Genomic DNA, 13,313 nt, shown 5'->3' on the forward strand with positions numbered 1-13,313 from the left:
ATCTTTAATAATGATATGGTAGGTCGGTTCTACACAACCGACCTACCATGTCACATGAGAAGTCATTTCCCACACAGCCGACCTACCATGTCATCTAAAAAATTATTAAAGAGATACTCTAAATTATTTTATAAAGTTTTTTTTATTTTAAATTATAAATACTATTAAATTATTAAAATATATTTAATTAATTTATTTATTTATACTTCAAAACATTATAATGTAATATTAATAAATATAAATTTTTTACATTTATTTCATACACTAGTAGCTTACATGCATATATATTTATAGTTTAAATAAATTAACATATTTTAAAATTCTTATAATATGACATGATAAGTCGGTTCACATAGTAGCGACCTACCATGTCAGTAAGGTAGGACATGGTAGGTCGGTCTACACAGAACTGACCTACCATGACAACATGGTAGGTCAGTTTTGCATGAACCGACCTATTATGTCTTCTACAAGCATGGTAGGTCAGTTCTCGTGCAACCGACGTCCCATGCTTACCTTTGGCATACATGATAAGTCGGTTCTGTATAAACCGACTTATGAACATGTGTTAAGTCAGTTTAAGCGGAACCGACCTCTCATGGCCGATGACTGATGTCCAAATTGTGGTAGTGTTTTCAATCCAACCACTTCTTCAATTCACCTTAACCCATTGATCATTTTTGCCTACTCAACCATGAACAATAAATAATAAATTTAAAATAATTTACACATGCTGAACTCTCACCATCAATCCATCAAGTCCAATAATTCCATATGCTTGCTAACTCACTATTCTACACTAATATAAACCAATGCGTGTTCAAGAATCAAAAGGTCTTTTAAAGCCTGTATTGAAAGGCTTAGGTAACAGTGGAAAAGATAGTCATTTAGGCTCATATATATCATAAGCATATAATCCAAATAAACCACACTTGATATTCACATCATAGTACAACACAACCACAAATTTCTCTTTATTTTCCAAAATTGAGAAAAATTCACACCAGATATATATTTTTTATTTTACTACACTTCCCCAAACTTATGTTTTTCAATGTGAACAAACATAAGAACTGTAGTTTATTTTCAATCTCAAATTATTTTTTTTAATTTTTCTCTCAATCTTTCCTTTTTTTTTTTCTATTTTTTCACAACAAAATCACAAAATAACACCCATTACAAATCAATCCACATTTATATATTTATATGCTCATGGTATAAATCAAGGGAATGAAAAATAATAAAGTGTTCAATTAGGCTCAAAATAAATGTTTAACAATAAAAAGTTATTCTTTTAGGCTCAAAAATGGCAACTAAGGATAAATTAATCAAGGTTGGCTTGAAATGCTCAAACGTTCCAAAAAAAAAAATCGCCTAAATCATTTTCCTAAATATGAAGTTTCTATGATTCACTACTACAAAAATGTACTTAGACGACACACATGAGATAACGTTTTTAGTAGAACTGTCGTGTCATATTAAAAATAAATATGACACAACAGTCACTCTCGAACTGTCATGCCCTACAGAGTAAAACTCACATCAGATGTCAATTTTAGTGAGACTGTTGTAACATGACTACTTTTAACATGAGACAACATTTCTACTAAAACCATTGTCTAATGCAATACAAATTTTTTAATAAAAAACTAATTTGATTTGTATTTTTTAATAGAAGGGGAAATAGAGGCAAAAGTACCCAATGTTTTGAAAAACTAGTGAATTAATACCCAATCCTTTTTTTTTTGGGAAAAGTATACAATGTCCACTTCTGTTGGTATCCATCGGTACCCAACCCATTAAGTCCGTTAAAAGCTGACTCTGGACCCACGTGTCAGCTCCTTATTGGCCCATATATAAAATATTTTTTAAAATTAAATTTAAAATAGAAAAAAATTATTACAAAATATTTTAATCACTAAAAAAAATTAAAATTAGTATAAAAAATATAATTAGTGAATAATTTAATTTTAAAAATAAACTAAATTTTCTAAATATATATTTATAAAAATTATGTATTTATTAAAAACTTTTAAAATTAATTTTTTTTGTTTCTAAATTTTTCTTATTATTAACTTTTGTATTTATAATAATATTTATATTAAAATTTAAATTTAATTATATAATGGGATAATAGATGGATTTATGTCCCAAATTAGGTATCATTCCTTGGAATAATTAATAAGTGACATTAAAATTTAGAAATAGAGAAAAAATTGAATTTAAAGAGTTTTACTTTTGTTAAATTGCATTATTATTTATTGAGAAATAAATAATAAGAAAGCTTTAAATTTGATAAATGAGATTTATCAAGTGTTTACCCCAAAACGGCTGTTGATGACGTGGCAAGAATTTCTCACACGTGGTTGACACGTGGCAGAGTCAAAATGAAGAGGTGTTGTTTGCTTATCGACCATCTCCCTAATGCTTTATCAAACCTCACGATTAGATGCGACCAGACTAGTTGTATGCTTCAGTTTATTTCTTTAAAAGATTGTAATCTTATAATAACTACGTTGATTATTTCCTCTCTATTGCCTTGATACACGGATATTAAGGATAGTTAAGGCCCATTGGGCCATGTAACCCCCCTTGAGCCTATAAATATGCATGAGAGAGCTCAAGGAGGGGACTTTTGACTTTTGAATCTTTTTTCTAAATACTGAGGGAAAGAGCGTATAGTGCGATTATCCTCCAAAAGTTGTATTTTCTCTTAAGGCTTGTGAAACTCAAGAGCCCTAGTTCTTTGATCATGACATTTAGATTCAATATCAATAATATCACTAAGTGGACATAGGTCATTACCATTCATTGGGGCCGAACCACTATAAATCATCTGTGTCATTTCTTTACCATTGGATTCCATTCTTGATTATCATCCCATTTCTTGTCGTATTTTTGACTTCGTGTCGTTGGCCAAATCAAGAGTCAACATCAAGAATTAAATATTTATGTTTTAAATTATGAGAATCAAAATAAATAAAAAATTTGATCACCTATTCATTAATATTGAAGTAAAACTTGTCAAAGTAGTAACTAATAATTTGTAATATTACTAAGTAAAAAAGAAATTTTAAAAATTATAATAATAGTTATTTAAGATATTATATTAAACTAATTAGTATTTTTTTTTCTTTTCCAAAACTTATAATAATGATTTTTAATACAAATAAATAAAAATAAAATAATCTTGAAAATTAGGTCACCCGCCCAAATCCCTCCCTTCCCCTCATCGTCTTCCCCACGATATCAGCGCCCAACACCCACCCACCCCTTTCCTTGTGTGTGGCCTACCATTCTTGGCACCGCCCAACCTCTCCTGGCCTCTCTCCCCTGCATCGCCCATCTACTGAGTCAGCGAACGACGACGTGCGGCCTCCGCTCAGCCGCCCAGCTCCGGCCTACTTCCCTTGTCGCAGCCCTTTACTAGCCTCTCTCTGTATCCCTCGCAGTTTATATCCATTAAATTTTGGTATTCCTTTTCTACAATGAGTTTTATTTTTCTGCAATGGTTTTTTGGTAATTAATATACAAATATGTGTTTATTTTATTGTGTGTATTTACAATACCTATATATCTTTTATTAAATATTGATAGTTTTGTTGAAATTTCTTTGACTGTGAAACCTATTACTTGTGATTCATTTGTGTTTAGTGGATGAAAGTGTTGATAAAATATTATTTTTAGTTATGTCGTTAATGTAATTAAGGTGTTTGATTGAATTCTTGAATGATAAAAGATATAGGCTTCTATTTATTTGGAGATGTGGTGTGGTTCGATGTAATATTGTGTATAAAAGATAAGTTTGTTTTTTAAAAGAGAAACATAAAAGAGAGAAGTGGGGTTCTGTATAGTCAAGTTGAAAGGATTTGAAAGTTATTATATCCAGATATATTTATAAGACTCTCCAATATAGTAAGTTTCCTTAAAAAAAAATTCTTTGCGTATATATATGTATTGTCTCCTCTTGCTGCTATGTTAATCTCTTACATCTTGCTCCGGTCTTTCCTTGTCTCCATCTTACACATATCTTATTTCTCTTTAAATTATTTAAGGTCTTCATCCAATTTGCATTGTTGAAAGGTAATTGCTCTAATTTATTTGATGCATTTTTTTTTGGTAGATTATTGTGCTTTTCAGAATAATAATTTTGTTGGGTTTTCTTTTTTCAAATCATAAAGGTTATAAACAAACCTTGACTGGATGACTTACTGTGCTTTATGTCTTCAATTTGATCAATTTTTCACCAATTCAGGATTTGATATATCATTTGAACTTTATTTTTAAGCGGCAATTTACAGTAGAGACTATCTTATCAGTTTTTTTTTTTAATATTCTAACCCTACTGTTTCTAGCTAATATTGTATTAAGCTCTTGAATATTTTCTGCACTGATTTCTATATGTAGTCTTTTCTGCAATGGACTATTAGTTACTTTAGATGGTTGATGATAGCCTGTGTAGTCTCATTTTTTTTTCCTTTGACACTGTTTGTGTTACAGGCATATCAACATCTAGGGGAGGAAAACATTCCCAAGTTTACTGTGATTGTGGCTCAGAAAAATCATCACACAAAGTTATTTCAAGCTGGCGGTGCCAACAATAATGTCCCACCAGGTTTGCTGTGTGCTTTCAATCAAGATATACATTATTTCTTTGAGTGAAGCTGTACATACTTATGTAATTCCTGTTTTCATTTCAGGGACTATCGTGGACACTGGAATTGTGCACCCAAGGAACTATGATTTCTATCTGTGCTCTCATGCTGGGATGATTGTAAGTCTCTTGTATCTTAGGAGAGTCTGTGTTGTGCATCTCATTCTTAATTTTATGAGCATATCATTTATTTGTTTTTCCAGTTTAATCTTTCTATTAGTTTTCCAGTAGTGTGTAGATTACCATGAATATTTTTTAGGCTGCCATAATGAGATTTGATATTTAGTTCGGATAGTTGGTTGTTGGTGATATTTGCATGTGTTTTGAATTATCATATTCCAGATTGATTACATACTGATCGACACAATTCAATTTTCCCTAATTTGAACAATTAAATGCGGATTCAAATAAAGCATTTGATCTCTTTGTAACTATGTTTCTTTTTCCATTTTTTATCGGCTGCTACAAAACACAGGGAACTTCTAGGCCAGCACACTATCATGTCCTAGTTGATGAAATTGATTTCTCTCTTGATGACTTGCAAAACCTTATCCGTTCCTTATCTTACGTGTAAGATTTTATTCTTTAGTGTTTTATTTTACTCTCTTTTTATTTGTTTATGGTACCTTTTTACGACTTACTGAACTTGTTTCAGGTACCAAAGGAGCACAACTGCAATTTCAATAGGTAGGTTATTAAGGATTGTAGTTTCCTCCTATTACATGCATATATACATATATTACTATATTTTGATCTATAATAAAATTTTATATTACACTGCTTAAACGATCAATTTCACTTTCCAGTTGCTCCAATATATGTTATGCCCATCTTGCTGCATATCAAATGGGCCAGTTCATCAAGTTTGAGGATTTATCAGATACTTCTTCAGGACAGAAAACTTTTACTTCTTCGGGTATCATTCCTGTTCCAGATCTCCCTAAGTTGCATGACAATGTTAAGGGATCTATGTTCTTTTGCTGAGGTGCTGTGGATAGCTTTTGGCGGACATATTTTGACTTTCATTTTGACACAAGAAAAGGTCTTTGAAAACGTACATATTACATAGACGGGGAAAACGACAGATGGGTTCTTTAGGTGAGTAGTGAAATAGGAAATACTCGAAATAATAGTTTAGTTGAGTTGTGGACTCTTTGAGATGCACAGTGCTTTCAACAAATAGTTAACTTTATGTTTAGGAATTGAGTTATCTGAACAATCGGTTACCCAAGAAAAGTTTTAACCATATAATCTTGCTACCTACGTCCTCAGTCTTCAAAGTACCAAGTCTTGAGTTCAACTAACAGATCAAGCTATTACAATAGACTTTTCCAAATGCTCTATTCCACCGGTGCCAACCTCACCAATACAAATGATATAGAAGTTTAAGTACAATAATACACCCTCTCGTAAGATGATGAATACAAAATAAAAACCTAGAGAGAAATGCACACAAATGAATAATCACAATCTTGGCTCATGTGTTTGAAAAGATTTACACTAGAAAAGAATTTGGAACACTTTTAGCTAGCTTAATAGTAATATATCTGATAGAAGCTTACACACCCCATTTGGAAAAAAGCAATTAACTACAAAAAAAAATGTGGTTCAACTTGTGGTTTTGAAGCCATGAATTTATTCTGAAGGAAACAGAGTTCATAGCCTCTTTTCATTTTCTATGTTTTTCAGCCATGTTTATATGTTTAGCTTGTTTGGACTCTTGAACTCACAATCACCAAAGGGGCTGATGCTTAATGGTTGTCAATTTCTAGCTTAAATGTCACTATTTTTTAGGTAAGTTCAATATTGTCTTTGCCATTTATTGGATCTTTATCCTCAACTTTCTTTTCAGCCATGTTTATATGTTTACACTTGCTGCTATATTTGGTTATGTTTAAGTGGGCACAAGATCACAACTGTTATTTTCTTGTCATTTTTAGTGTTCAAGTAAGATATATATATTTATATATATAAGGTCTTGATTAATTTCCCCACTGCATCTCTTTCTTGCCCACTCTAATCCTATTTGTTATATTAGAAGGTGAGCTAGAACAAATAGCGAATGGAAAAGGTTCAATACGCCTATATTCTTGGTGTAGAATAATTCATATAATGCATATATTTATGTGTGGAATATGTTTCAGTGACTCTTAAACTATTGGTTTCAACTAATTTTATGTTATCTTCTACAGGTATAATGAAGTTTCTTTTGTTAACTTACTAAGAGTCCAGTGCACATTTTAATGTGTGAGTGTGAATGAACTTATAGTTGATATATATGATACTAGGTTTTCTACCTCAAAATGAAATTGCTAAAAAATCCCTTTCACAACCCTGAAGTAGAACTAATGACATAGACCAATTTAAAGGTTGTTGCAATTAAGCTAGTTATAAAAGAAATTATCCCAATTTTTTCTTAGATTTTATTTTTGAAATGATTTGCTCTGTTTTTCGTTATTGTGAAATTGAGTGATTTCATATTTCAATGCACTTTTGATCAAGTACTCGTAGTTTCTCTTTACATTTCATTATTGAGTGGCCTTTTGTAATTTAGGAAAGGAATCTAAGAAAGTTTGATATTATAGTAGAATCTTACACCTAAATATGGCAGCGATATTATTGGTTTTTCTCGTGCTTCAAAAGAGTCTATCTACTTTCCCTGAGCTATAAGTAAAAAGAATGAGTTGTGATGAAATAAGAAAGGAAGGGATCACAATTTAATCGTATCTTGTAGCACATTTTTCATATTTATGTAGTTGGGTATTTTCTTGGGAGGTCAATAAAATTTTCTTTTAAAAACCTTTAACCTTTTTCCTTGACTTTGGTGGTTAGAATAGCAAAATCCCAGAATCTAAAATATGTTGTTAATTGGGTTAATTCTAAGTTGATAGATCTTGTCTGTTGAAAGACCTCCATTTATGATGTTTGATACATCAATGGCAGGGATTCAAAAATCTTACTTCTCTCACAAAGCTTGATCTATCTGACAATAACATATCAACACTTCCCCAGAGTTGGTAAGTATAAGATGCCTTTCAAGATTTGTGTATTGGAAGCATAGTATAGTAACATCAACAAGTTTGAAATAATTTTTCTTGCAATTTTATGTGTCTTGTCTATTACTTTGTGAAGTTATTGTGTGTGTCTTGCACAATGCTATAAGAAAACCAAACTTTTGCTCCTGCTGCAAACTACTACAAGAGGCCTATTTATAAGGACATGCCATTTCTTGTAAGTAAATTTTCATTTAATATTAATTTTACTTGTACCTTATGATGTTTATTTTAATAACTTGGTTTTAAATGCAGACGTCACTGGATGTTAGTGTTCATTGATCCAGATGACCATAATTGTTACTATCTTGATTCACTTAGAAAATGTCCTCCAAATGATTTGAAGAACCTTATGAACAGGTAATACATTTGAAACTCATTTTAGAATAAAATATGGTTATTTAATATGGAAATAAAAAATTAATATGCTCTTAATATTGATGTATATAGAGTGTCTCTTCACACATTAAGTGAAAGACAGGAAGGAATAAAAAAAATTACAAGTGGAAAATAGTCAATTGCCCTCGTCAAACATCGTCAGTAGAGTGCGATTTTTATATCATAAGGATGATGAAGGACTATTGCTTGAATGAGACACCCATGCGATGGCTAACTAGTAATGTAAGTGTATTTATAATTATTGAACTACAATTCTATTGAATTTAATTTCTGACTTAGTTTTTTATTTTGTGTTTTGTAGTGTGGTGGGAAGAATACATATACACTTGGTGAAATTAATGAAACTCGAAATGAATGGGCAGCCAAGCTTCTTGAGCGGATGAGTCATAGCTAGAGTAACTTTTGAAATCAAAATTAAAAAAATATATTAATTTTTGTTTTTAGTTAGCACTTACATAGTTATTGCAAGTGTATATTTTGATCTTGTAATTTTTAGATTTTGAACATACTGAGTTTTATTGATTTTGTCTGTCTGTTGATTCTGTCTGAACTATGCTGTAATTACACATGAAATTATAAATGAATATAGTAGTTGAAAATAGAGAAATAAAAAAATTCTCATACTCTACATGGGACGTCGGTCTCCACAAAACTGTCGTCTTATGTATGGCAGGGGACGATGCTTGCACATAAATTGTCATCTCATGTATTGTAGGAGGGTGACGCCTGAGTAGGAACTGTCGTCTTATTTACTGCAGTGGATGACGCTTGCACAAAAACTGTCGTATCATGTACCACAAGAAACAACATTTGTATAAGAATCATCGTCTCATGTACGACAAGTAATGATGCTTTTATTTAAACTGTTGTTTCATGCTTTACATGGCATGACATTGCATGGGACGACGGTATTAGAATCGACGTACGAGTGTCCATACGACGGTTTAAAACCATCGTCCCATGTCAATTTTGTAGAAGTGATTTCTCCTCAAATAACAAGCAAGCAAGTTCTAGAATCGTTCATACATTCTTTTCACATTCAAAATTCAGCAAGTGTACATACATTTAAATGCAATAATTTACCAATCATGATAAAATATTATGTTTTAAAATTAATTAAAGTAACCCAAAGAAGTGGCCAAACCATGCACACATTTTTTTTTTTAAAATAAAATATATTTTTCTCTAATTATATTACAAGTCATTCACGTATTCTCATAAGCTAATCATTGTTATCTTGATTCGACAGACTCTCTAGATACCCTAGCACGCAACACAACTAACAACCAAACCAAAGACAATTTAACAAAACACCAAACTAAACAGAAACTTGACTCAACTAACCTGACACAAATAACTAAAATTAATCCCTCTTCCCCAAAGTTACCAAAAACATTGTCCCCAATGTTTAAATAAAAGCTAAGGAAATTAACCTTACCTGACTTGACTCATGACGAAGGACCTGCCTCGTCATCCCCTCAGGTGGAGAATACCCAAAGTTGGGTTGTTGTGGATATGGTGCGAATCCACTAGTGTCAATGCCAAAACGAGTGGCGAAGGCTTGGTCGTAGGCATATTGGTTCTGCGTCACATTGACACTCCGTAAGTGGTGCGACTGGAATTGAGACACCAAAGTGTCAATCCTTTGGTGTATGTTTTGGGCTCCTAGTGATGGACGAGCTGACTATCTCGAGGTACCTGCACTAGGAACAACTGAAAAAGTTTTCACATTGTTAATCTTGATCGAATCATAAACTAGAGGGGGAAATTTCTCCTCTAGTTCAGTAATGGGGGCCCCTTCTTTCAGACATAAACAGGTGATAAGGCTAGGAAAATACAGCCCCACATAACTAGTGACACACACTCATTCAGGTTGTAGGCAATAATATTGCCTACATCTATGGATTCCCCTTGTAGGACGACATAGAGTAATACCGCCTTACTAGGGGTGACAATGATAAAAGCTTCTGTGGGTGTCAAATTTGAACAAATAAAATATAGCCACACTCTTGATGTGATTCTAAACGATTTGAACCCCAATAAGAATAATGGGACCCAAAAAAACAATTTAGAACAAGGAGGCCTTGGTTCGTTCTAAAAAATCAGATTCTATAAAAATAAAGAACCTTGACCCGTTATCTATAAAGAGATAAGAACCAAAGGTATAAGAAAGATATGAGATGCCACACTCAAGAAATGAGAAGGATTGTGAGTGATAAGTCAAGGGTTTGAACGCCACAAGAAAGATCTTGATAAGTTCTACGAAGTTCTTTGAAGAACCAAAGAGAAAACACTCTCAAAAATATATTAATTCCAAATCTGATTTGCAAACTCGTATGTCCCCCCATTTATACTTGGAACAACCCTCCAAGAATAGGAAAAGTTATATTTTAAGCATTAAATTGATACATGCATTAATATAGACCAAAACCCTTCAATTCTAGACTATTAGACTTCTAGAAAGTAGCTAAATGGCTGAATAAAAAAAGTCTTAATTTAACCAATAGAAATATAACTAAATGCATAAATAAAACATAAATATATGCCCATAACTCATCCAAACTGAAATGCCACGTTTTGGGAGGTTAACCAGCCCTTTAAATTGCTTCAATAACATTAACTAGGCATTGATCTCCATTTTGAGTAATTTCTGACTTTATCTTTCCATAATCAGCCCATATATATTGGATTAGCCCATTAAGTGCTTCTTTAAACCTTCTAGCTCTTGCTCTTGTAATTTTCCCAATTGGAACTTGCAATGACTCTTTTAGTGTTGCTCCTTTGTTCTCATCATTCCCTCCCTCTTGAAAATGATTTGTCCTCAAATCTTCACCTACATCAAAAGGAAAGAAATCAGAAACGTTAAAACTTGCACTCACATTATAGTCACTTGGAAGTTCTAACTTATAGGCATTGTCGTTGATCTTTTCCAACACTTGAAATGGCCCATCACCCCTTGGAAGAAGTTTAGATCGTCTTTGAATAGGAAATTGTTCCTTCCTCATATGCACCCAAACCCAATCACCAGGTTCAAATACAACTTTCTTTCGCTTTTTGTTGGCTTGGGCTGCATGTTGTTCAGTTCTCTTCTCAATTTTCAGTCGAACCTTCTCATGAATCTGTCTAACAAAATCAGCTTTTTTTTTTCCATCTAAGTTAACACGCTCAGTCAAAGGCAATGGTGTTAAATCCAAAGGTGTCAATGGATTAAAACCATACACAATTTCAAAAGGTGAAAACTTAGTTGCAGAATGTACACTCCTGTTATTTGCAAACTCTACATGTGACAAGCAATCTTCCCATGTTTTCAAGTTCTTTTGTATTATGGCACGCAACAAAGTAGATAATGTTCTGTTAACCACTTCAGTTTGACCATCAGTTTGTGGGTGACAAGTAGTAGAAAACAAAAGCTTAGTACCTAGCTTTCCCCACAAAGTCTTCCAAAAATAGCTCAAGAACTTTGTATCTCTATTTGAAACAATGCTTTTGGGCATGCCATGCAATCTTACAATTTCCTTGAAAAACAAATCAGCAATATGTGATGCATCATCGATTTTATGACATGGAATGAAATGTGCAATTTTTGAAAACCTATCTACAGTCACATATATAGAATCCCAACCCTTTCTAGACCTAGGTAAACCCAAAGCAAAGTCCATAGATATGTCAATCCAAGGTTTACTAGCAATAGGAAAATGAGTACACAAACCATGTGGCTTGACCTGAGACTTAGCTTTTCTACATGTAATACACTTCTCACAAACTCTTTCAACATCTCTTTTCATATGAGGCCAAAAAAATGATCATGAAAGATTTCTAATGTCTTAGATACACCAAAATGCCCCATCAAACCACCCCCATGAGATTCTTTAATGAGCAAGTCACGCAATGAACTTTTAGGCACACATAGCTTATTTTCTCTAAACAAAAACCCATCATGCCTATAGAATTTTCCAAAAGCTTCTTTTTCAGAACCAAGCAATTTTACATCTAAGGTAGAGAGTAAAACATACCTTCGAGATAAAGCATTAGCCACAATGTTTTCCTTACCTTGCTTATACTTGATGACATAAGGAAACGTTTCAATGAACTCAACCACTTGGCATGTCTTCTATTTAGCTTTTGTTGTCCCTTCAAATGCTTTAAAGATTCATGATCAGTGTGAATCACAAACTCTTTTGGCCAAAGGTAGTGCTGCGAAGTTTCCAATGCCCGAACTAACGCATACATCTCCTTGTCATAAGTTGTATAGTTTAAGGCTGCTCCACTTAATTTTTCACTAAAGTATGCAATAGGACGACTCTCCTGCATTAGAATTGCTCCAATACCTATTCCTGAAGCATCACACTCAATCTCAAAAGTTTTAGTGAAGTTAGGTAAAGCAAGTAAAGGTGCATTAGTCAATTTTTCTTTAATTAAATGCCTTCTCATGATCATCACCCCACTTAAAACCAACATTCTTTTTAATAACTTCAGTCAAAGGTGCGGCTAAGCTACTGAAATCTTTCACAAATCTTCAATAAAAACTAGCCAAGCCTTGGAAACTTCTAACATTACCCACACTTGTAACGACCCAAAATTACTATTAAGGCTTAAGGGCCTTCATTAGTGTGTCGGGAGGGCATAATTGGAGGTTAAGAAAATTAATGGTAAGAAAGCATAAATATGGGTATTGGATAAGTAGGTGGGCCCCGTTTGGCTGGTAAGGGCATAATTGTAATTTTGGCCCGTTAGGGCGTAAACGTGATTGTGTGTGATAAAATTGTTGAGACCACATTATTATGTGGATAGGTGGATATATATATATATATGCATATGTGTGTATGTTTGTAGCTTTCGGCACGAGGCGATCCTAGAGCTTGATAGCGGGATAAATCACAAAGGGGTTTAACAATTGACTTTGGACAGGTATCTGGTAGTTATTTAGACTATCGGGTTATAAAAATAAATATATGGAGATATATTTGAGGTTAGGAAGTCTAAGTGTGAATATTGGGGAATTTTACCATTTTTCCCTCGGGGATGTTTCCGGCACCCCGAGGCTCGGGATTGACTTAACGGGATAAAGGATAGATTTAGTTAAAACAGAAGCTAGTGGAAAGGAAGATTAGACCGACTTTCATTCTCTCTCCCTCTTCTCTCTTAAGGAAACTAGAAAAAACACAAGGAAAACAGAGGAAACTTGGAGGATTTGGGCTGGGATTTCA

At 33.0% G+C, this 13,313-nt stretch overlaps 1 protein-coding gene and 1 long non-coding RNA gene across 2 annotated transcripts; both read left to right on the top strand.

The window, feature by feature from the left end:
* Positions 1–812: 812 nt before the first annotated feature.
* LOC133805585 (protein argonaute 6-like) lies at positions 813–5,228 on the top strand. The gene is made up of 4 exons (XM_062243766.1): positions 813–848; positions 4,501–4,615; positions 4,701–4,774; positions 5,130–5,228. Exons 1-4 carry the CDS (start codon positions 813–815, stop codon positions 5,226–5,228), a joined length of 324 nt encoding a protein of 107 aa, XP_062099750.1.
* A 257-nt stretch (positions 5,229–5,485) lies between these two features.
* Positions 5,486–8,758, top strand: LOC133805020 (uncharacterized). The gene is made up of 6 exons (XR_009878760.1): positions 5,486–6,448; positions 7,598–7,671; positions 7,787–7,885; positions 7,980–8,067; positions 8,160–8,328; positions 8,408–8,758. It is a non-coding gene; the product is annotated as an uncharacterized LOC133805020 (long non-coding RNA).
* Positions 8,759–13,313: the final 4,555 nt, after the last annotated feature.

This window comes from Humulus lupulus, chromosome X (genome assembly GCF_963169125.1).
Source record: "Humulus lupulus chromosome X, drHumLupu1.1, whole genome shotgun sequence".
NCBI classification, from domain to species: Eukaryota; Viridiplantae; Streptophyta; class Magnoliopsida; order Rosales; family Cannabaceae; genus Humulus; species Humulus lupulus.

Bases quoted from the DNA above. Each gene is read 5' to 3' on its own strand.
- LOC133805585 (XM_062243766.1), top strand. From the start codon at position 813: ATGCGTGTTCAAGAATCAAAAGGTCTTTTAAAGCCT. The intron at 4,616-4,700 runs GTTTGCTGTGTG...TTTTCATTTCAG, and splicing joins CAACAATAATGTCCCACCAG to GGACTATCGTGGACACTGGA. The intron at 4,775-5,129 runs GTAAGTCTCTTG...TACAAAACACAG, and splicing joins GCTCTCATGCTGGGATGATT to GGAACTTCTAGGCCAGCACA.